The sequence below is a fragment of the Molothrus ater genome, chromosome Z, assembly GCF_012460135.2.
Source record: "Molothrus ater isolate BHLD 08-10-18 breed brown headed cowbird chromosome Z, BPBGC_Mater_1.1, whole genome shotgun sequence".
Lineage (NCBI taxonomy): Eukaryota > Metazoa > Chordata > Aves > Passeriformes > Icteridae > Molothrus > Molothrus ater.
This window is the reverse complement of record NC_050511.2, coordinates 38,279,163-38,305,145: the sequence shown is the minus strand read 5'-3', so window position 1 is coordinate 38,305,145 and position 25,983 is coordinate 38,279,163. Positions and strand designations below refer to the sequence as shown.

The 25,983-nt window shown below is 36.7% G+C and overlaps 1 protein-coding gene across 4 annotated transcripts in view; it reads right to left on the bottom strand.

Annotated features, from left to right (window-relative positions):
- The window catches only part of AOPEP (aminopeptidase O (putative)), a 185,159-nt gene that overhangs the window by 85,126 nt on the left and 74,050 nt on the right, over nucleotides 1-25,983 (bottom strand). For all 4 annotated transcript variants that reach the window (XM_036403072.2, XM_036403070.2, XM_036403073.2 and 1 more), the window contains 4 exons: nucleotides 24,873-24,975; nucleotides 24,658-24,765; nucleotides 18,504-18,547; nucleotides 12,351-12,411 (listed from right to left, as the gene is read on the bottom strand). In XM_036403072.2, coding sequence (XP_036258965.1) covers nucleotides 12,351-12,411; nucleotides 18,504-18,547; nucleotides 24,658-24,765; nucleotides 24,873-24,975 — 316 coding nt within the window. The remainder of the gene's footprint in view (nucleotides 1-12,350; nucleotides 12,412-18,503; nucleotides 18,548-24,657; nucleotides 24,766-24,872; nucleotides 24,976-25,983) is intronic.

Genomic DNA, 25,983 nt, shown 5'->3' with positions numbered 1-25,983 from the left:
ATTAGTCCTGCCTCAAGCAAAGGCAATCCCATCCTTGGGATTATTTTTGCTCAAGGACCTGAGTGCACTTGGTGAGTAATGCAGAGGGAGCAGGAAACATGATGTGTACCTCAAGGGGATTTGATTTTGGGGTGAGGAGAGTGTGTAATATTGAATTGTGTAATATTGGTTGCTGAATGACACTGCCAGTGTATGCCAGAACTACCATGGACAATGAGTATGGACTGCTCCAGCAGCCATGAGCTCCTGATGCAGACTGCAACCCCAACAGTACACCAGCTTTCCTGCCCTGGAAGACATCCAGGATGGATAGAACCCACAATTATGGATTAAATGAACTCAATAGACAACTTGGAGGGATGGGTCTTGACTACAGAAATTATACCTGTGCTTGTGTATATGTATATAGTTCGAAGGTGCAGGATCTGGGTGTGATATAAATGGTCAAGAATAATGGGTGGATAATGTCCTAGTTTCAGCCAAGAGTTAATTTTTCGCAGTAGCTGAGAGAGTGTGTAGCTAAGGCCCACATATTACTTCATAGAACCTCACTTGTTTGTTGAATTTCTTGAAGAAATAAAATACACCTTCCAGAGCTATTGAAATTTGAGTTTTACTGATCCATTGAAGTAGTCAAAAATACTTCTGACAGCTTTACTAATGAAACATATTCAAAACAAAAGTTCTCTAGCCCTCTGGCCATGATATACTGCTTACCCAAATGTTGGGGACAATTAACCATAAACTGAACCATGACATATACTAGCTCTGTCAGCCAAAAGACTTTTCAAACCTGTCTTTCTCCGGACATTCTCATTTCAGCATTTAAATTCCTCTTTGACCTTAGAAGGGAATAGACAGAATAGATAAAGCATTCCTTCTTTATGGAGATAGAATAAGTTTTAGAAAAATCACCTATTTTTCATGATTAAAGAGGGTGATCATATATTATTTGTCTTCAGTCATATAATATTTGTCTTCAGTCTGATTCTAAAGCATGATTAAGTCAAAAGGAGATAAGGAAGGTACTGTAAACTGAGAAATATCTCAACATTGCTGCTACTGACTTTGTGGAAGACAATGAACTGATGGAGATGGAATGAAGAGTGTTACACAAACTTATTTACCATCTGCTCTCAAGAAGTATTCAGTAGCCAGCATTTCTGCAGAGTGTCTGAAAAAAAGCATAGGGCTTAAAAGCAAGAACTTCCATCCTCAAGTCTAGCCAGCTAGAAATACAGAAATGCAGCAGCATTTGAACCCTCAGAATCACTTTGAGTTTCTGACTGATCATTAGACCTGAATGCACAGGTCACAGTTTTTAGGTCAGCACACAGAGGGCTGCATGGATTTCATATACAGAATATGTGTTGCAATACATCTTCCCCACATATTCACTCCTTCCAGTCACAAACAAAAATTTTTAAAAGCCTGGGGAAAATTTCGAGGAAGTAAAATATGTGTTCTTTTAAAAATCATAGACCACTCTGGAGGGTATATAGCAACTTGTTCCTGTCACATAAGATTTTTACCTCAATTTCAGGCCCAATTCTTTATCTTTCTGAACTAAAAAGATCTCAGATATTGTTTCCTAGAGTAGCATTTCACTTTTTGTTATTTCATAGCCTGGTTCCAATTCACTAAAATTACTTATAACCAACTTGAAGCTGGAGAGGTTTCAGAGATCTCAAAAACTATTCTTTCCTAATTATACACTAATACAGAAAAAAATTCTGGCAAGGTAGCATGAAAAATATTTTAAACCTTTATGGTTTGTTTCCACTGAGTAAAAAAAACAATGAACAAGCTAAAAATTAATTGGTGCTAACTTCTGTGCTTTTCTTAAGATGTTTTTACAAGCAGTAATTAAAACTTACGTTTATTGCTATGCAGATGTGTCCTTATTAGGCAAGTCTAAGTTCAATATTTCTGTGTAAAAGAGGGCCTGTCCTCCCTCTCTTTGCCAGGTTTCCACCTCCTGTGTATGTAGGTGGGAGAGTGGGAACTTGGGAATATGAACTTGGTCCAGCATTGATCAGTCAGGCAGCAAACTGTTATTGTTCTTTAGATACCAAACATAACTCCTTTCTAGAACGGATAAGCTCAGTCATTCTGCACATAACACAGCTTTTGTGTTCAGCAGTGCAGTTAATAGGAAAAGGGAATGAAAATGACTGCTTGAGATTTATTAAACTTAAGAGAGATTCTAATGAACAAACACATGGAATCCAGTCCACTATTATTTCAGAAATTGAACATTTGTTTCAAATGCACTTCAACTTCTTGAACTTGTGCAGATTTACTACCCTACTACAAGTACTTTACCTCTGAGCTGCATGACACTGAAAGGTAGTCAAAGAAAAACAGATTTCACATGTGAAAATTTGGCTGGTAAATGGAGAGGCAAGCCAGTGTTTCAGTAGGTCATTAAATTAAAACCAGTAAAGCATCTTTCTCATCCTTAATGTAGACTCAGGGTTCCAGCTGAGAATCTCAAAAGCATTTTTTTCTTAATTATTTGATTAATGGAGACTCCTAAAATTCTGTTTAAAACTTCAGTTTTAGAAATTAGAACAGCAGAGGCACTAAAATTTTATGGCCAATGCTTTCAAATCTAAATTTTAAACATTACTATCTACATTCAGCCTAGACACTAAGTTACTCAGTGCTAGGTGAGAATCTCACCTGAGGCAGCATGTTACCCAGTTTTAGAATGTGATCATACAATACTGTGTAACAATGCTACTTGGATCTTGAATGTCTTTGGTTTTCTCTAAATCAGCAATCATATGCAATGCAGAAGAAACCTACATCAAAACTTCTAAAATTATAGCAAGACTAAACCATGCCTGAACTTGAAGAGCTCTGTAATAAATTTGGGTCCGTACTGACCTTTAATGATGTATTTTTTAATGTAAGTGATTTTCTTGAACTTCTTGAACTATTCTAGAAACTAAAATGAACCACTGTTGTGTCTCATTAGCACATCTTAGGGGCAATTTATAGGAATGGCTAAGTAAATTACAATGCCATTTTATGCTGATGACCTTCTTTAGATCAACACAGAATCTATTTAAATAATAACTGACCTTAGAACTTTTTTGATAGCTTGTTACAAACAACATACCAAATTCTCTGTATATTATGATCTATCTAGAAGAACTTTCAGGTGGATAGTCTTTACCTAAAGCATTTTTCAAAGAGTCAAGAGCATAAAGACAGAGTCTCTCTTGATTTATCTTCATATGACTTTTATGCATCCTGTAGTGCCACACACATGGTTTGATTACATTTTAATATTTTTCTAAATCCCTTCTTCTAAGAAAATGAGATGCAATCTTGTCAGTATAACTAATAATTTCAGAAAAGCCTCAGCACTGGTGATTCATATTCAAAAACTTTCTTACTGTGCTTATTATCGTTACAGAAGACATTAAATAATTTATATTGTTGACCTATACCCAATTACACTTTTAAGAACTTTAGAAAGATCATTTCATCTTCCAGTCTGCAACCTTCCTAACATAAAAAAAAGAAAAACAAACAAACCAATTTTCTTGAGGGGAAGTGCCTATTATTCAAAGTGTGGTTTCCATGTACAAGAATAAGCACATATCTTAAGGTAGCTGCTATGCTTTCTTCAAATTATTTCTCAAATATAATTCAACCATCAGTTGAATCACTTACATTTCCTGCATTCATACAAAATATACACAAAAATCTCTATCTTCAGGCAAAAAATTAACTAAGGAGTAAGCCTCATACTTCATTATTTAAACAGCAATATTTTGTTCTTGGGACTAATATTTAACACCAGTTTTGAAACTAATCTAACAGATTCAGTACTGAACTCTATTAAGTACTGAAGAAAATTATACCCCTTTCCTGTTTTTTCTCCAAATCATTTATGTTTGAGTGAGATTTTTGTACTTAACAGATTATTCTCACTGCCAATGCCTACTAATTTACTGTATCTCAACAAAAAATGCACATTTCACTTGTGCACTTGGTTCCAATGTTGCCATCTACCAATATGTATTTATCATGTACATCAAGAAAAAAATTTGCAAGAAAAGGTATAACTAACAACAACAAGAAATAGCAAGTGTTAACAATCTATAGCTTTAACTTACATTCTGATCCAATAACTATGATTTTAATGCAAGAAAAATGTATAGGTACCCTCTATAAAACCTGGGTGAAGATGTGCTAAAGATAATTCAAGAGTTTAGTAAGACCATTCTTTTAAAAAATATTTCAGTGTGGTTGGTTTGTTAGTTATTGACCATAACTCTTAACCTGTGAAGCATTTTCCTGTAGAGCTATCCCTTCACCTGTACTTTTGTCTTAGTAAAAGGAAACAGGAAATCTATAAAGCTTGTTACTGGGGCAAAAGTCAGGGCTCTTCTTAACAACATGTTGCTTTATCACAAATCATATTAAGTACTTGAACTGCTGCTGTAACATCCTCCAAAAATTCATAAAACCACAGAAGTACTCTACTTGTATTGATTTAGAACCCTTCAAAAATTACATTTCAGTTCAAATTTTTAAACAATTTTGCTACAAGTTTCCTTTGCAATCCATTTCTTCTTCAAATAGGACAATCATGGAATCACAGAATGGTGTGGATTGAAAGGGACCTTAAAGACTATATAATCCTAACTCACCTGCCATAGGTAGGGGCACATTCCACTAGACCAGGTTGCTCAAATCCAAGAGTTAGCCATTTACAAACAAAACCAGAAATACTGTTAATAAACTAATATTCACCACCAGAAGATTTATCTTGACTGTGTATTTTCAGACATGTTGATGATTTACAAATAAGCCCATTATTATGTATATGCACATTAAACTACTGCTTTATCACAGCCACAAAAAGCAGTGCAGATAGGAGAAAAGAACTGGCAAAAACTAAGTGGCAAAATTTTTACTGCTGTAACTGCTGGAAGCTGTACTCCAGTGCCCATTAGAAAACATGGCATAGTAGTCTCGCAAGATACACTAAGAGTTGTACATACTCTGAAATACCTGTTGGCAATTCCAACCTTAATCAGGAAATACTGTTTAAGGTGGAACAGTGGATGAGAATTAAACTTTATTGGGAGGATAAAATAACAAAAGGACTAGGAGAAGGATACAGCATTGCTATAGCCTCTTTCAATTTTTTGGAATTGTGAGGTGATGTTTGGGGTGTTTATCCTAAAACTGGAAGCTATTTGATCACATGACATAAGGAAAATCATGCCTAAACAACCTTAATGCTTTCTGTGATGGGAAACTACCTGGATGGATGAGGGAAGAATGGTGTTGTCTACCTGGATTTCAGCAAGGCTGTAGACACCATCAGCCATAACAACCTCACCAGCAAGCTCAGGAAGTACAGACTACATCAGTGGGCAGTGAGGTGGACTGAGAACTGGCTGAATGGCAGATTCCAGAGGGTTGTGTTTGTTGTCACAGAGTCTAGTTGGGAGCCATCACTAGGGGTGTCCCCCAAGGGTCAACACTGGGCCCAGTGCTGTTCAACTGGTTCATCAGTGACTCAGACAAGGGACAGAGGCCTCCTCAGCAGGCACTGACTGCACAAAGCTGGGAGCAGTGGCCAGTGCCCCAGAGTGCTGTGCAACCCTTCAGAAGGGCCTGGACAAGGTAGAGAGATGGGCAGAGATAAACCATCTGATAGTAAAGGCAAATTCAGGGTCTGCAAATTCAAATGTTACTGCACCTGGGAAGGAATAACCCCAGATGATCAACCTACTGGAAAGCAGCTCTGAGGAGAAGGATCTGCGGGTCCTGGACAAGCTGTCCATGAGCCAGCAGTGTGTCCTGCTGGCCATGAAGGCCAATGGTGTCCTGGGCTGCATTAGTAAGAACCAGAAGGTCAGGGGAGGTGATCCTGCCCCTCTACTCAGCCCTGGTGAGGCACATCTGGAGGGCTGTGTCCAGTTCTGGGCTCCTCAGGGCAAGAGAGACATGAAGGTCCTGGAGTGGGTCCAGAGAAAGGTTAAGAAGGTGGGTAGGGAACTGGAACATCTCACTTATGAGGAAAGGCTGAGGGAGCCTCCAGAAAAGATGACTGAGAGAGGACCTCGTCAATGTCTGTGAGTATCTGAAGGGAGGGTGCCAGGAGCATGGATCCAGCTCTCCTTGGTGGTGCCGAGCAATAGCAGAAGAGGCAATAGGCAGAAACTGATGTACAGGAAGTTCCACCTGAACACGAGGAAGAAATTTACTGTGTGGGTGACCAAACACTGGAACAGGCTGCCCAGAAAGGTTGTGGAGTCTCCTTCACTGGAGATATTCAAGAACTGCCTGGATGCAATCCTGTGGAATGTGCTCTAGATTGATCCTGCTTGAGTTGGGAGGTTGGATCAGATGACCCCCTGTGGTCCCATTCAACGTGACTCATTATGTGATATTGAGACTTGTACATTACAGTGTAGAATATATTGGAAACTAAGAATCATGAAGGAGGAGGCCAACCACTCTACTCTTTTTTTTTTGAACTGGAGAGTTAATGTGGAGAAGATGATTTTTATTATACAAGATACCAACTGAAATACACAGGCAAGAAAGAAACAATATTGGAAATTTACCAGTAAATAATAGCATGCCACTTCAAAAGCAAAAGAAAAAGTGATTTAAAATGGAATGAGTTAAATACATTTAGAAGTTCATGCAATGCAGAGACTACCTAATGTTTACTGATCTACTTGTCAAACAGTATACAATACAGTTCAAATAGGGGGAAAGACTTAAAGCTTAGTTTTTAAAGCTTAATTACCTAGGGTAGAATAAAAAAAACAGGTAATAGTAACTGGACAATATAAGACAAAGACAAGTTTGTGCAGAGCTGAGAAAATCTTCCTAAAGAGGCATATAGCCTTTTAGCCTTAAATTCTAATTAAACACAGCACATGCTGAAAGAAACAATAGAAATGTACTTAGGAAAGCAAATCATCATAAGCAGGTATGAAGTGGACTACAATGATTTCGTAGGTGTTTTCCAGTTGTAAAGCTATTTGGTTCTTCTGATTCTACTCCTTCCCAGCTTAACTCATTCTCTAAAGTTAGTGTTATTAACTCACTACTATTTGCACGGGATGAAAAGTTGCCATAATCCCCCAGTGAGTCAGTGCTGAGACAGAAACACATACTGAAGACTGAATAATTTGATAAAAGGTATTTTCAACCATGCAATACGCTTCACCTTATTTAACACTACCATGCTGCATCCCCAGGAAAAAGCCCTCATGAAAACTTGTATTTGAGAACTGCTTTCTTTTCATCTTTTATATTCCTTATTGTTTTGCGTGTGAGAAAACCCTGCTCAGCAAGCCTGAAACCAACCATTGTGCAGTGGCACTCTTCCGTGTATGAAAGAAATGGCCAGCTTATAACCACACTTTCTTTTTCATAACATTAATCTTTAATGCTTTAGAAAATAACAAATTGAAAATGTTAGGTGGTATGCAGAATTACTTTTTCATGGCAGCAAGCCAAGTTCTGATTTTATTTATTCATATGACCCCCTGACATCAATTTATTCTTGATTACTGCTAGTATATACCTGAGCCTGGAAACTAGCCCAGTATTTAGAAAAGACCAGATAACTTTTCCAAGAGTGAAACAGTAATAGAAACTGACAAATATTAATGTTTCAATAGTTTTAAGCTGCAAGTATAAAGGAGCATATGTGTATATCTATATCTATATAATCTATATCTATAAATCTGCAGCTCCCTGGACAGAGTTGGAGAGAGAGTTTGGAATGGAGTAAAGGAGTAGAGGATCTTCAGTTAGACAGATGACATGACTTATGACCGTAAAGAATACAAAATGTAAAGAATATAAGATTCCTGTACTGCAAGGAAGATGGTAAAATTGCTTCAGCAGTCTGGGGAGTGTAAAGTATTTACCCTTGTGGATACCTTTTTGTACCCTTACAGTGTCCTTAAGCTAGACACTGTTGTGAAGATAGTGAACTAAGGGGTAGGCTAAGAACTCTGGTTTTAAGTGACCCTTTGGTTACTGAATTTTAAAGAGTACCGGTTGCATACAGGGGATAGATTTAAATATAAACACAGAAGAGAATTCTTGAAATCACCTTGATAGCTACTGCTATAAATGAAGTGAATTTTCTTTATACTCAGTGAATGACATGAATTTCCTGTCCAAAATCCACCAAAGCATGGAAATAAAAACACAGAAACACCACAGCAAGTATAAAATACAAAAATTTTTGTCTGAGAGAGATATAAAGCAACCATGTTGGGACTTAAGTACAGCATGATTCACCTTTCCAAATTTCATTACAAAGTATAGTTTTTCCAAGTAAGGAGGTTTCCCTGCAAATGCAGTAAAGTCTTAGTATTTGTAATTTAAAAAGTCATGTAATTTCTCATAGTAGGGGCTGCAGTATTAAGAGTGTTGTGCTATAGGACTCCAGAACCAGTATAACAAGGGTTATAAGCAGAAAGGTGTTGAATCTTGTGTCTAGGTTGTAGGATGCTGCTTCTATGCCTTTGGGACATGTTTGAAGCAGACATCCAACAGCTGCTTTTCATTTCCTTCAGTACTGAAAGAAGGTAGTCAGTTTTAGTGGGTACCTCTGTCACATGACTGTGCCCAAAGGAGCTGACAAAAACCTTCCTGTGAACACACTGTAGTCCACTCACCTAAACCATGTGAGAGAGACTAAATTCTGTGCCATTCCTGGACTGCTATTTATAATGCAGTTAATCTGTAGTTCACGTGCATGTAATTTATAATGTAGCTCATCTGCATGTAAGTTGTGTTCTTATGTGCCTTCATATAGATTCATCAAATTAGCCAGGCTATTAGTTTGCTGAAATAATCTAAATACTTTTAAAGGTCCTGTAAGCCACATAAGTAGATCTACAGTATTTACAGTTCTGTAATCAGTAATTATAGTCATACTTATACTATAGCTACTAACATATTGAGAGCTACTAAGCAACCTCTACAGTCTGGATTTCAGGAATAAAGGCTTCTCTAATGATTTAATAAAGCAAAAAGGAAATAAGGTTTCCTATTCACTGAATGACATCTCCGGTTCTTCCAATAAAATGGAAGTTGGTTCCCAAAGACCCTGGCAAATGATGAAGACAACAAGTATAAATCATCTTACAAAAGGGCAAAAAAGAGGATCCTGGGAACTACTGACTTGTCAGCTTCATCTCTGTGACTGGGAAGATCATGGGGGACAGGGAGGTGATTTGAAACACCCAGCAGGACCTCACCAAGGCAAGTCCTGCCTGACCAACTCAGTGGCCTTCTCTGGTTGGTAACCTTCTCTGTAACCTTCACCAGTGGACAAGGTGAAGGTTACAGATGTATCTGGACTTCTGTAAAGCCTTTGACACAAAATCCTTCTGTCTAAATTGGAGAGGGAGCAAATCAATGGGTGGACTATTAGATGGATAAGAAAGTGATTGGCCAGTTGCATCCAGAGGGTAGTGGTCAATGGCTTAGAGTCTGAATGGAGATCAGTGACAAGTGGGGTCCCTCAGGGGTCAGTATTAGGACCTGTATTATTTAATATCTTCATTAATGACATAGACACAAGGATCAAGTGCACCTTAGCAAATTTCTGGATGACACCAAACTGAGTGGTGCTATTGACACACCTGAAGGACAGGATGCCATCCAGAGGGACCTGGGCAAGCTCAAGAACTGGGCCCATGTGAATCTCCTGAGATTTTGCAAGACCAAGTTCCAGGTGCTGCACCTGGGTCAGGGCAACCCCCGGTACCAGCACAAGCTGGGGATGAGCAGATGCAGAGCAGCCCTGCCCAGAAGGATTTGGGTGTGCTGGTGGGTGAGAGGCTGCACATGACCCAGCCATGGGCACTCCCAGCCCAGAGAGCCAAACGTGTCCTGGGCTGCATCCAAAGCAGCGTGGGCAGCAGGGGAGGGAGGGGATTCTGCCCCTCTGCTCTGCTCTGGTGAGAGCCCACCTGGAACCCTGCATCCAGCTCTGGGGTCCCAGCACAGGGAGGACATGGAACTGCTGGAGTGAGTCCAGTGGAGGATTATTAGAGGGATAGAGCACCTCTCCTGTGAAGATTATTAGAGGGATAGAGCACCTCTCCTGTGAAGAAAGGCTGAGAGAGCTGGGTTTGTTCAGCCTGGAAAAGAGAAAGGGTGACCTAATTGCAGCCTTCCAGTATGTGAAAGGAGCCTACAAGAAAAATGAAAAAATGCATTTTACAGAGTATGTAGTGACGGACAAGGGGGAATGGATTCAAACTGAGACTGTAGTTTTAGATCAGATATGAGGAGGAAGTTTTTTATTATGAGAGTGGTGAGGCATGAGGCACTGGAACAGGTTTCCCAGAAAAGCTGTGGATGCTCCATCCCTGGAAGTGTTCAAGGCCAGGTTGGATGGGGCTCTGAGCAACCTGGTGTAGTGGAAGTTGTCCTTGTCCATGGCATGGAGATTGGAACTAGATGATCTTTAATGTCCCTTTCAGCCCAAAACATTTACAATTTTATGATCAACAATATTATTGGCGGGGGGCGGGGGCGAGAGAGAGAGAGAGAGAGAGAGAGAGGGAAGAGGTCAGCATCAGCTGGCTGCTGCTCAGAACTAGAATACAAAATTAGCAAAATTTGTGTTGACATTTTTTGACATTTTTTATACAGAACAGCCAAATTACCAAGGATATCTCTGAAGTCATTGAGGAAAATTTAAAACAACTTACAAACCTGCTCGGTATGGAAATATTTTTGATATATGTTTTGTTTACACAAGCAACAGATACTTGCAGAGTATAATGCTATTCATATAATACTCACTATTCATTCTGAGCAAATTGTGCTACTCAGGAGAACAGAGTTGGTTTGCACATTAGTCAAAACCATTTCCAATTCTTTAATCTGCTCCTATCTTCCTAGTTTGTGGTTTTAAGTTGATTGTCAGACATTAATAAAGCACATCCTCAAAAAGATATGTGTAGATAAAATGCAAGAAAACTCTTACATTTCAGGAGCCAGTTCAGCCTCTTACAGCTACAGCTCTGCAACATCAATCTCTTCCATATACTTAAATCAGCTGTTTGACAATGTGTGCCATTTTTTTACCAAAAATAAAACCTTGGTTGAACATAGAATTAAAATCAAGGTCCTCTTCTAGGAAATGACTGAGCATCAAGATGCATGATGATACTATTCCTTCCTTTCCTCCCTTCTAATTAAAGTTAACTTTATTTTCAATAACTTTACAACAAAAAACAAACTCTGCCTTGATTTTACAGCATATTCAAATAGTCTCAAAGCATGTTGATCTCAGGGTACATCTTTCCCAAAAGCCTTCTACAGCATACAGGGATCAGTGGACATGCACATCTCTCAAGCTGTCAAGGGAAGAGCTCAACCACAGTGTCCGGGTACAGATCAGGTTCTCTGAGCACTGTCAGAGCTCTCCAGTTTTGTCCATTCTACCTGCAAACATGCTCACTCAGTCATGCTGCCTAAGTATCTGCAGTTTTGCACATGGAAACCAGAACTTAACATTCTAACTTCTAAAAATTGCTGGTTTTTTTTTTTTTAAATACTAATGCAAGTGGAAACAAATTCAAGCACTAGGCAGGATAAATCACAAGCATCCTAGGGGGTGCCTGCTTAGGGGAAATCAGTTAGAAACTGAGTCCTGAGAATATGCTAAAAATTACTTTGTAAAAAATTGGGTTTTATGAAGATTAATTTACAGATACCACTTTTTATCTCATCCCAGTTTTGGTCCAAAACGAATAATCAGACACTTCACATAGCACAGACACAACTAAGCATTTTCAGTTCACAGAACTTAAAATATTAAAAAAACTCTTAGCATCAAAAGCAGAAAACAAAGCTCAGTCTCAATGCTGAAACACCAATAATAGATGTTATCTATGCAGCAGATTTATAAGCAAGTTACAAAATTCACAAGTTATCAAAGTACAAATAATTTAACATTTAATTACTGCTGTCAGTAATGCTTTCAAGTAATTCTTATTCCAACAACTGTGAACAATGCACCTTGCATTTAGTAGGCTCCATCATTATACTGTAAAGTATACTTTCATATGACTACAATATTAATTTACAGGATAAATTTTGTAAGATTTGCCCTTTGGCAAGTTTGTTGAGACCACTGTAGAAGAAAAAACCTGCAACTGGTAAAAGCCAAAGCCATACAAAGATGTGGAAAGCAGTCATCATCAAAACTGTTTATTTAATATCATACCTGTTATAAGATCAGGTAGTGATTTTAAAAATAAATGATGTAATGAGAAAATCAAGACTTCAGAAAGAACTGTGACCTGGTATTTTATATTTACCTTTGGTATTCCAGAAGTATCCAGCCAGTTCTGGAAGATACTTTCTACAGTTAACCCAGACCTTTAAAAAAAATAAAATTAGAAGATATGCAAAAAATAGCAATTTTTTTCAAGAGAAAAATAAACCTTTAGAGGCTAGGCAAACCTTCTAAATTCATGTATTGGTTGTACTGTACAACATTCTTGGGTTATTTTTTAATGAATAAAATCATCAGAGGTCCTATGAGCAAATTAAACGTAGATTAGGTTTTGTGTACATAAAAGTCAAACCATAAATTTAGTGCTGATAAGGATTGACGGAGAAAGTGTTATGTGGTAAACTACATCTATGAAACATGTAAAGTATGAAGGAGTGCTCTACTTCTTGTTACATGGATAAACTTGGGGTTTTAAAAAGCACTGATGGATATTAATTCTCAAAGTTACTAAATGTCGAATATACTTTAGTTTAGTCCTTTCTGCACTTTCTTTATATCTTGATTCACAGTGAAGTCATAGAATAGTTTGGAACTTTATTTCCCTACAAAAGGAAATAGTTTGTCATTATGAAGCTGTGTCATACTGAAATAACCACACACATAAGTATTTGTAAATTCAGAAACTATGTTTGCACTTTTATTTTTGTAGGCAGCTATTGTAGTATTTACTTCAACTCTGGTGGAAGACTTCCCAACTTGCAGCAAAGCCAAATAAAAAAAATAAATAAAATTTAAATAATTAAAAAAAAATATTCACACATGCAAGTACTGAAAAAATTAAGTTGAGTAAGCCCTCAATGAATATAAATATGAGAATCAGAGCATATGTGTATGGTCCTGTGCATGGTAATGCCTTAGCAAGATTCATTCTAATGCTTGCAGTTACTTTCACATATGTAGAGTCAACCAACAAAGCATTCATGAAAAGAACAGCCATTTCCAAGCTCTGAATCAGGAAGGCAAACAACCCAGTAAACAATTTTAACTGATCAGATGATTTAAATAATCAGCTGTCAAGAAGGAGAATTTCTACATAGCCAGGATTCTGAATTTTCAGGAAAACACCATTGAGTACATTAGATCACTTTATAAGTCAATTTTCTACAGAAAACTGAACATATGTGATACATGTGTAATGTATTAAAATAAAAGACTAAACATCTGGACTTGTTCCTTGTTATTTGTGCAAGCTTATTAAATTTAGAACATTTGACTGCTAATCCCTCAGACTATAATTATCTTCATCTTACCACTGTGCTCTAAAAATTGGTGTCTAGTCTTAAATCAGATTAGCTGAGTCTCTTGACTGGGAACTGTGATAAAGAGAAATATTTCCAGTCAGTCAGTCAGTTTACTTCCCCAGAAGAAGATAGTCTTGATTTCTTATTTCTGTCTGGCTACTAAAAAGGGTGCACACAGAACTAGCTTAAAAATGGATACCAAAGTGTTATATAGGCAAAGGTAGATCACTTGGACTGTACCATTTATTCTCTCTCAAGAAACATAAGCAGAATAAAAATTTTTGTTATTTGTTGTTGTATGAATTAAACCCAATACAGCTTAGTGTTCTAATGCTGAAGCAGAACTAGTAGCTGGGAAAAATTCCCTTAGTTGCACGTTTAATTTGTTGTACCAAGGCATAAGAAACACAGCTTCACCATGTCAGCTAATCCCTTTTTCCCCCATCCCCAGAAACTAAACCTATAGTGTGAGAAAAAAATCTCCACAAAATAACCTGTGTTATATTTGCTATGTACAGCTGTTTCATATACCCTCTATTTCATTTCAAAAAATGACTTTGAAATGAGCGTATGACACTCAGGGGAATCACACTGTTCTGACACCACACTAATCCAGGCATAAACTACTAGAAAGTTTCCCAGTCTCTCCTAAAACTTTGGCATTTTTCTCAAGAGCAAAACCAATAACACTGCTTTTTCTCTGCCTGCAGCACCCAAAGTTTCAGAAAAACACCTGTCATATGACAATATGCAATCTTCTTTGTTTGTACTTGCACACAAGTACTTTTTTAAATTCCAAATTAGGATATTCTTGTTGGCACCTATCAAAAAAGCAACTTGTTTAAGAGGCATTCACTTTAAAAAAATACAATAGTAATGAGCCGACTATTGCAAAGATCTACTCTGAATCACTTAATTGTCAGTGCTGAAGAACTATGATGTTGGAAATGCTTCTGCTAAATTGTTTGACTTAGAAATAATCCCCCAAAAATTATCACAAACAGACTGCCATCTCCAAACAAGTGTCCTAGAGAAAGAACAGAGAGCCTGATATTTGTAGAGGCTGCAGTTCAGTAACGGCATTTACCACCTGCTTACGTTGCAGTTAAGCATCTGCAAGGACTTAAACCTGGTGTTTGTGTGAACTCCTGAATGGCCTTCTGGATAAGGTATTGGACAGTGGGATCTGTGTGGAGTTGACGAGCACTAACTCTTACAAGACCAAGTTTCTTCAATTGCTTTGTACAAGAGTTCCTTACTGTAAAATGAGAACATGGTTACATCCATTATCTCATCCATTGTCTTTTTGTTTAGATGATAAGCCAAATCAGCCCAGGAATGATCTCCTAACATCACACATACAGTTCAGATTCAACATTTTAAAAGAAACTCTGTAAAATACTGACATTAATGACAATTTGAAAATTAACATTATAAAAGATGGCTATACATTAAGTTTTCACTGCACAAGGCTCTAAGGGACTCTACAAATTTTAACATAAACCCACTTAATGTCTAAATCAAGGAGAAAAAACCTCAAAGTGTGCAACTTCTTTTTTAGGTAAAGGAAGATATAAATGTCTACCATATCCAACTGAAAATATGCAAACAAGTATATTTGCTTCATCATACATTTATACAAGTCAGTAATTTTCAAAGTGAGCAATTCCAGCTAAATATGGAGGCATTATTAGAGCAAATCCAAACACGGTAATTAGGGATTCTGTCAACTAGACATACCTTCCTACAGATAACTTTTCTTTGGATTGTATTCAGCATATATATTTTGGCTTATTAAACAAGAAAAAAAAAAAAAAAGAGGAATCAAAACCACTGGGAATAATTTTTCACAATTATTTGCTTCAGTACTTAGGTGCCTATGAGCCATTTGTCTCATTCAAAATCACCACATTCACAACAATGTACATGTGAATCAAAGAAAGCAAATGTGAAATAAAGGGATACACCTATATAGCTGAGTAATTTGAAATTGCAGCACTATTTTAGTACTTAATTGATTATTTGTGAAGACATCCAAGCAATGTGGTTAGTAAACCCGGGTAATTAACAGTGCAAATAGCAGAGCTATAACACAAGCCTTCCTTTGTCTATCATGTGTTATTAAAACCATAGCTTATTAGTAGATTTGCTTGCTTTATTGAATGAAATGAAATAAAAAATACCAGCAGAAAACCCCTATGATCAGAACTGATCTGCTCAAAAATATTTTGCAGTCATAAAGTAGCTGCATAAGCAGCAACTCTGATTTATTTAAGACTGGTGAAACCCTCAGTTACAAGGGTAAACACTGATTCTTTGCACAGCTCACATGTTGGGCAGATGTGGAAAGGATTGACTTGCAGCAAAGACTATGGGTGCAAGGCTTAGCAAGAATAGAGCCACTGGAGCTTTATCAAATCTAGTGCATTCTGATATACAGACACATAAGAGGGAGTTTCTTGGTGTTTCATTTGTTTGGTTTGGTTTGTTTCAATGTAGTGAAGTTTCAAATTATATAAGTAAATAAAATGCCTTGGTGGCATAAAATAAAAAGTAAATAAAACTTCTTGGTAGGAAGGACTGTAGATTTTCCACAGAAAGGCAGGGATAACATGAGACTCTAGTGGTGGATGGAGTATTTTAAAAGGCTTTGTAAATAGCCTTTAGAGAAGGATAATGATCAATATTTGTTTGTCGTTCTTTCCATTAGTTCTTCACTAAGATAAATTATCAGTCTTAAAGACAAGTGAAGAAATTATAAAGGATCAGAAGGTACTGCTCAGCTTATCTGATGTCAGTATTCAGCTGCAGTCCAGAAACAGAAGTATCCTGACTCACAGTATGGATTCCTGCAGCTAACATGCCATTATAATTGAGTCAGAGCAGGAAGTGAAGTAGCCCTATAAAGTAGGCATAGAACTGTCCTCCTCCAAGTACAGAAGGCAGCAAAAATCAATAAAAAGTCACATCTGGATCCTGGAGCTACTCATCACTGTGAATGTAGTAAAAAAATCTCCTTTGAATAAAAACTAAAGGAATTAAGTTCTTGGAGGTGAGAATCTTTTAGATTGAGTCTCTGTATCCAATAGTAGAAAGCTAAAGTTACACTACTACAGTGTAATAACTACAGAAAATTTCCACACTGTTTCATGATAGTTTTCTGCCAATGTTCATCCTGTTCTCATTACAAAAGTCTTTCATAAGCCAAGTTCTACATAGAACTGTTGCCACAGCTGAGGGCAAGATTTGGTTTCATTACCTACTGCAAATATCTCGTTACTTCTATTTTTTTTATGATTAAGACTAGCCTCCATCACAAACTACAGTGTATTAGAGTGCTTATTATTTGTCAAGTTTGAAGTGTAGTTTAAACAGTTTAAATTTTACTTGGTAGAACTGCACAAGCCTGAGAGGCTTTATGTGCTACACAGTATTTTTGTTCTAATATTGAAATGCACTTCATTCCTACATCAAACTTTGTGCAAAAAAGCAGTCATCAGCAGATGGTCTCTAAAAATATTTTATTTTTATCTTTCCTCCCTTTTTTTTAACCTTAGGTGAGTATTTCTGTACTAGCTACGGAATGTATTCAAGAATGAAATAAAAACATCCTCCCAGCAGATAAGAAATAAAAGCCTTCTGCATATAAAAGCCTTCAAGATTCTTTTTATAAAAATAAAAGCCTTCAAGATTCTTTGCATTGCTGCTGATATCTGTCAAGTAATTTTGTCAATAAATAGTTCAGATATGCTATATACATGACTGTAAAATGAATTACCATATATTTGAAATTTCTTTCATACATTCTGGAATGTGATACATCACAAATAGAGCCACAGTTCTTTTGCATTAGTCTCATTGAAAGTTTGAGTATGGTTTTTAGGCAGAAAAATGGATGCTTATGCAACAACATTTTGCACTGGGTTTAGAGTTCAGAGAAACACAAGTAAAAAATAAAAGGAAGGAAAACAGAAGTTTTTTTAACATGCCAATTTATAATCATACCAATCAAAAAAACCATTTTCACATCTATTCCATATAATATACCCCATTATACTTGGGCTAGAAACTATATTGAATCATATAGAGAGAGTATTATCTACTACATCACTGGAGAATCTAAAAGTACCCAAACTAAACCTGAGATGCCACAAAACATATTTTCTCAATGGTAACTAGCTTCTCTGTTTCTCAACCATCAGGAAGAGAAGTATTTCACTAAAAAACTCAATACATTTGACCTCTGTGAATATCATCTTTTTTTTCCACTCCAAAGCACTCACACAGAGTTATGAACACTTTTTCGATCCTGGCGTTTAACACTGTATTTTTCAAGTGAATATTTTTAAAACCTGTAACATGTAAAACTCCTCTACAAAAGACTCTCTATTTCTATCACAGTCTAGAATAGCACAGAACAACCCAAAATATAAGCCTCAAAGTGCTGCTAACAACAATCATCTTCTATCAGTCACAGTCACACACAGGAGTATTTTGAAGGACATGTCAGGCAATTAATGCTCCATTTACATTCATGTTTTCCATCTTTCCTCATGCAGCACAATCTATGACTGAGAGGATATGGTACCAGACTACGTGAAAAAATCCATCTTCTCTGATATCCCAGACTCTCAGCAAAGTTCTGGCATCCTTGCTCTAGGGCACCATGTGCCAAAAACAGCTGGCAGGAGAATCACAGGTTAGTTTGAGCAGGCAGCTATGCCTGGCACTTCAGATTGCATAGTGAACACTTGACATCACCTCTGACCTGATATGCAAGTCTGGGGAGAGCATGGTATAGGATAAACAAGTCTCATAATTTTTTGTGTATGTATGTAATGGGAATCTTCAGGCTACCACTATTTCTGGCTAGCACATATTAAAATCTTATTTCTACATATTTCTTTGGCCTTTCTAGCCCAGTTCTTACTTACTGTTTTTGTTTAGGAATGTCTTCCAGCAGCATGCTAAGAAAATCCTGGAAAATGAACAGAGGAGCACAGTTAGTATGTTTATGAAGCCATAACCCTGTGTCTACACTGCTAGTGAGAGATTTAAGACCACAAATAACAGAATGATAAGAAAAAGTTTATATATCCACCATGGTGATATAATGACAGCATAATGCATATTGTTATTTATACCATATATACTATATTGTCAGTTTTCCAACGCGCTCAAGCAAGGAGTGTCAACATTGAAAGAAAATGGGCTTGAAAAGCCTGCTGACTATTTTAACACAATTCCACTTTCCTATGTTTTACACACATACAAACTATATTTAAAACTATTAAAGGCTGCAGATTAACATACAAAAGTTAAGAAACACCAAATTTAAGGGTATTTATACTCTCTTCACTGTGCTTATGTTATCACATTGTCTTTAATTACATAACTACAAAAAGCTTTTTCTTCCTTAGTGCACACGCCTGATTAGCCCACACCTACTCCTCATTCCATGACAAAATTTGCAATATTACTGACAACCATGTTAACTAAGGAGTAAATTCTTCAAATAAAAGGTAGCTAGAGTTTCTTTCATGGTTTTACAAAGAAAATGCAATGCCAATGGAAGAACAGTACTATCATCCTCACTTATACCAGTATGATAAGCTCTCTTAAGAAAGTTACACCTGACATCATAAAAGGTTCTCTGTCACCCTATGTTCTACAGAACTTGATTTTAATGACAATCACTTTGACAGAATACACTCCTTTGAACAATCACATAATAATAGGATTTATTAATATGAATTATTAATTTATATGCTATTTCATAAAACCAATGCATCTGCTTTATTAATACTAATCTTTGTGGAGACAAGTTTCATAGGCTAATATTGTTCCTCACTTCAGTATACAAGTACAGACTGACTGTACTGTACAACAACTGCCAATTGTTGTTCTCTAAGGTCTTGAAGAATGTTTCCTAAAAGGCAGAAATCTTTTATTTATGGACCATGCCAAAACAATCAACAAGTGATACTGTTTCTCTGTCTGAGTATGGCATTTTTAGGGAAACAAAGACTGATTGCAAATTGAAACTACCGGTAACACAGTTAAGGCTTCCTTCTTTAGATTATAAGTGAGACTCAGGCTGCTTTGCAGTGACTGCAAAACTGGCTTATAACAAAAAGTAAACTACATAGTGCTGGGCTCAGTGCTGCTGTGGCAAGAACACCATCATTAACTGTGACAGGAGTAATTTTGTCCCAGTCACAGTCACATGGCAGACATGATGCTGATGATCTGTGAAATCCTTTTATTTCATACAACTACTTGTAGTTTTGCTGTATGTAAACCTTACATTAGTCTGTATATAAACAGAGAAATACTGTCTCCTTCCACTTGTGGAAGTTTTGCTGGAGATACAAAGTAAGCTTACATGTAAATAAAGGATATGTTATAAGAAAGATCATAGTTAGAGCTATTTCAAAAGTGTGTGTATAGTAAACCTGAAGTGATTATCCTTCACACTATTTGCACTGTGGGTACATTAATGCAGCTAGATTCCCTGGTTAGATTCCATCAACTTTTCATCATCAATCACACAGTAGATAGTTTTATAATCTGTATACTATACTATGAAATTAAGTATCTCCTTTGTTTTCCAAGCATCAAGAAAAAGGCACTGGCATTCTACAGACCTTCTTAAAATTAGGATTAATCAATCATATCTTATTTTAACTGTTCAAATTTCAACGCTCCAAAACAGAGTAGGAAAGCAAATTACCACTTACCTCATATTAGCATGGCTTTTAACATTGCCTATTAACAAGTCTGCATGACGCATGTCATTATAGGTCTGACTTTTCAGCTGTTTATAATTTTGTCATTTTAACCATCTGGAGTGAAATTTTACTCTGAGGTTACTTTTTCTTCCTCCACAAATGAAATGGTTCAGAAGCGTCCAGGAGAAAAGTCAGAGGATAATGTGGGGGTTTTTAAGATTTGATGCCACTTCTTTAAGATGCTTTAGTTATTTTACATTTTGAAGGAAAGGCTTGTGGATGACTATGGTAATCTTAACTAAATTCTGGATCAGACTATAAAGCAAATCATAGTGGGGGTTTTTTGCTTTTGTTTTGGTTTTTTTTGTTTGTTTGTTTTGGTTTTGTTGCAAGTATTTCAGTGAAGGTATAAAGAATGTAGGAGTTATAAACTACATGCTATCACTGTGCTGCAATATTAACAAACTGATTAAATAATATCACTTTCTTATATATTCCTGTTCTTACCTGGCTAGAGACCCCGAGGCTAGAAAAGAACTTTTCTCTATATAAAGAAACTGTTATTCTGCAGTTTGTGGAATTCTATTGACATTTGGCCAAGCTGAAAAAACCATTTAAAAAATGAATTCAACACATTTACTGAGGATCTGCTAGCCCCTCAATTTAACTCAGGGCTTCTGCTGGGCAGATCAAATCTGGGTACAGACATGAATTTGACATCAAGGAGAAATTTTCTTTGCTCTGTTAATGGATGCACTGTGTCTGAGTTAAAAGAAAGAGCCAGGGCCCAAAAACTGAGAAGTAGGTTGAAAGAAGTAACTGGAAATGAAGACTAGTTAAAGCATTAACTAGATATATGTGGTGTTAGAAGACCTTTTGTTTCATACCAAAAGATGTTTTATTACTACTCCAACTTTTGTCTTGAGCAATGGCCAGCAAGTTTCTGCCCTTGAACTGGTTTGGAGCATCAGGCAAGTACCTCTCCCTGATTACACATATTGATATCAAAAAAAGAACACTCAATATTAAAAAACAACTTATGTCTTCATATTAAAACCTCAAATCCAGACATTTCAAGTAGTCTACAACCAACAGATACTTTTGTTTAAATTCTCTGACTGGATAAAATGGGGTGGATAAAAACAGTGGAGATGTATGACTGAAAGTGATAGTGCAAATGGAAATTCACTTGGCAACAAATAAACTTCGACTAGACGTACATTCTTGAAGGAATAATTCCTTGAAGGAATTATCCACTCAAAGTTAAACTATTCCTAAAAAATATGCAGTTTGTAAATGACATAACTAAGTGACAAATTTTAATTTGTCCCTTCTGGGAGGGAAAAATAAACAGTGAGCACCCTTCTAGATTCCTGTTTATTTGGAATTCCTTCCCTAGACATTGTTCTGGTTTTTGTTGACAATCCCAGACTGCACCTCCAAAGAGACAACTTCCTGTCTAGAGTAAGCAAGACTCCCCCCACTATATGTTTTATTATCAGGCCACAATCATCAGCCAGACAGCTTAACAGTGTTAGCCTCAGTTAATGCAACCTCTGTCTAGCTTTAGTCAAAAGTCAGTTTATTGCCCATTATAACAGACAGAACCACACGAAAATCAAACTCCACAAACAATTCAGTTTCCAAGGTGTTTTTGTTTCAAGATGAAATGGAACAACAGCTTTAACTTTGTTAGGCATACCAGCAACTTGCACTTCTTTCTTTTTATTTATAGTCAAAACACTCCAGTCATTATTTTAAAAGTTCACTCAAAGCAATTAGTAAGTCAATTCTCTCATAAAAATAAAAATGGAATATTTTTTTTAATCCTTCTCAAAGATTCCAGATTTGCGTTACTCATCTGTTGCTAACTCAACTAAAATAAAGCTACTATTAAAACTCTACTAAGTATGCAAGCAAAATGAAGGAAAAAGGCAAACTGATTAATGTTCAACATCTGAAGTAATTTCCTTGCACCTGCAGCTCCCATCTGGGAAAATTACTACAAACACCGCTTAAAACAAGACTAGTATTCATAACGTGGGCAATTTTTCACTGTTTTACTTTCCCTCATTCCCACAATTCCTAAACCTGGGAACTTTTACAGTGATTCTGGACAAGGTGAAAGTATAGCACTATAATATTTAAACTTACCATCTGCACCTCTATTTATTTTTAATCTTTTATTCATCTAATCACTGACAGCATGTTTGTTCAAGAAGGATCTTGAATAAGAAACTTTGTACTAACTTGACTTCATTGCTTCTGCATTTACAACTCCTGCTGTGATTCCTTATCTACCTATACCAGACCCCAACAAAAACCACAATGCTAAAGATTTCTTGCAAAGACAGAAAATGCATTTTAATTGGATATAGGCCTATCACATTTGCATTTTTCAGTGACCAAAAACCAGTATTACATTAAGGCTCTTTTCCCAATAATTTCACTAGGAGCTGGATTTAGGCTGATAGACAAGGAAAAAGCACAAAAGCAAACAATAGAAGTTTTAATGTACCACACTCTTTCTCCACCATATTATATTTCTAAATGAAGAAAAGTACCCTTCTTTTTCTTTACATATTGAGCACATAGTTATGGACATATTGCACGTATCCAAATAAAAAGTAGCTGAAGAAACAAAAGTTTAACTTTTGCTCCAATAATTCAATTACAAAACACTGAGCAGTTCTTTTATCCAATAACCAAAATGGATGTTTCTGGGTGTAGTATTTAATCTTAGGAGACCAGAGTAGGTAAGCTACGAATTGACATGTCATAGCTAGACAAAGGGAGAAGTCTCTTGTATATCTGCTAGCTAGCTACCATGGCTAGTAGTACAGTCTGCTGAACATTTTGCAGCATTCAAACAGTCTACTTACACAATTCACCCCACATCAACCAGGAGCAACAAGCTAAAATTTTCTTACCAAAATCTGAGCACCTTTTTTACCAACAGCTTAAAACACTGGGCTTCTTCTTGTTAGCAGTCTTATGACTTCTGTAATTTTCAAAATTCTTCCAGCTGTGTAATAGTGAGGGATAATTTTTATGATTTTAGATACCCTAATATATAGACAAGGCCCCAATATAGTCATTGGCATTTTCCACACTATGCCAAATGTAGCTGCTTACAGTCTCAATAACATGGCACAGGAAATAGCTGCAGCAGTGTTAACTCCCTTAAAACCCCAAACATTCCTCCACAGGGCAGAAATGCTGAGTTAAGAGCTACTGCTCCTAATTTCTGGGTGACTTGGCATACAAAAGAAATCACAAGTCTGTAAGCTATTTGTAAGGTACCTGGGCATACATCTCACCCCATAAGAGTAAGATTCAAAACAGAATGCATGCAAGCAAAAACACTGTGCCTGGAAGAAACAGCAAGTGTTAGACTTCATTTACACAAAATCAGAGGCCTTACTCAGTGTTTCAAGGAAACATTTATCACTGTCCTGAATATCCTCAAAAATTTCAAGCATAAGACCTTTCAACCTTCAGCAAAGAAGGTGGTTTCAGAAAGTCACTCATAGCCCTTCTCTCTCCTCTTCCCTTGCCTCTCACTGTTATCACACTGCTCTTCTAGCAATGCTAAATATTTGTTGTGTTGTGAGTTTTCTTCCAGGCGTGTTTTTTACCATAATGAGTTCAGTGACCTGGTTCACAGACACCCCCATGAATGGTTGTTTTCACAGCATTACTGAAGCTGCACTGCTATTTGTGTGAGCTGGATTCATCACTAGTGACAGGATTCTGAGAACTCTGGGCTCAGAGAGCTACGTAATTTTCTAAATCAAAACAAAACTAGAGCCGGTAGTTACATGACTTTTACAGAAAGATCTAGCAGGAGGTAAATTTCTACTTATAACCCTACTTGGCTTTGTCCTTATAAGAAATATGGTGAAATTAGAAGCATTGAATGAAACAGCATGCTCAGAGAAAGAAAATAAATAAAATAAATATATTCAGAAGTATAATTTCTTCTCTTTCAGAAACAGAGAGGAATCAGGGAAAAGACTTGACTGATCACAGCCAAAAACCACAAGCTAAAAGATCACAGGCAATAATTCCAGTATGGTAAATGACCCTTTCTTTGAGAACATCAGTACCTATTAACATTAGCCTTTTGAAGTATAATGTTAAAAAAATATCCCTCATTGTTTATATTATTGGATACTAGCAGGGTGTGATTCAAGTGTCACTGTTAAAAAAAATGTTCTGCCTTCTACCAGGTGGGAATTTTACCTATATTGCCAATTACAATTGCCTCTTGCCTTACATCACAACCAGATTTAGGCAGCCAATCCAAACATTTGGGTTGTTTGTTTTTCTCAAAGGTGAGGAAGAAGCACAATACCTGAGAAAGGACAAGCTGCCCATGGAACTTAACGACAAATTTCCGTAAAGATGCAAGGTATGAGACCTCTCCTATTTTCCTTGCCAGAGATCGTAAAAGAAAATAACCCTGCAAAAAATTAAGGCAGAAGCTATGAATTTTCTGATATCTAGAAGACTGAAGTCTTTATGATATTCATAAAGCAATCTCAGTAAAAATCAGCTGACAACACTCACCTTCAAATAGTGAACCTGCATGAAGATTTTTTCTGCTTTAAGACCATATTTGACAACAGAGGCTCCAGACTCACTCACTTCTCCTGTGCTCTCCTTTTTGGGCCTAAAATGGAAACATACTATTTAAGTTTTGGATAAGTAAGTAACATTACAGGTTCTGATAGTTGAAAGCATTGTGTGGCATAGTAACTTTAAACACCCGTGACTAGTTTAGTCTTTTTCTTCACCATAAGTATATAAATTGACTTAGACAGTCTAACAAGTCAATTTTCTTCTAAATAAAATTCATCAGTAGATTGGTGTAGTCCTTTTACAGCCAGCATAACACCAGGTTGCATGATCATTTTCCAGTGCAGACACCTTATGAACAAAGAGAAAAAAAATAAACAAAACCAACATTTTAAGGGAAGGGGAAGTGCACGGGAAGACAGTGAAGTCACTACATTCAACTAGAGCTTTCTCTTTTTTTTTACCTGAACTTTGGATTAACAGCTTACATGACTATCCTTGCAAGAATAACCTTTTTCATTTACAAGCAATAGACTGCTGCAGAAAGTGTTCTGATTTTCGTTTTTCCATTTGGGTTGGAAGAAATGTAGTTCAAATATTAAAAGAGGAGGTATTTTGCACCCAGGTTTGAGGTTTACAGACAATAATGTCTAGAAAAAAAATAGTACTTACTGCCTGATTTAAAATGCAATACAGTATCTGGTATGCCACAAATCTACAACAGTTAAGTGCGAAGGATTTTTAGGCTCTAAAGAGCACAGACTGAAACTAAAGAGGAACTTACAAGCATTTTTTCTTAATTTGTAAGAAGTGCCTTCACAGGCATAGTACTGAAGAACATCTAGATGTTTTTCTTCCATTCAGAAAATATCCCAACTAACAGTAGTCTGTCAGAACAGTTGCCTGTCTTAGGAGCCTAACCCTGTGACTAAAACAACCTCTCCAATTCTAAATGTAGATTTTGAAATGGCCAGTCTTCAAAACCAAATGTCTTTCCTTTCATTTCTGCAGAATAGGGGAAATGTGGGCCACAGCGAGGCAAGATCCTTCAAACCACACCACTCATGCAGGATGATTTCAAGAACTTGGTGATCAAATTTTT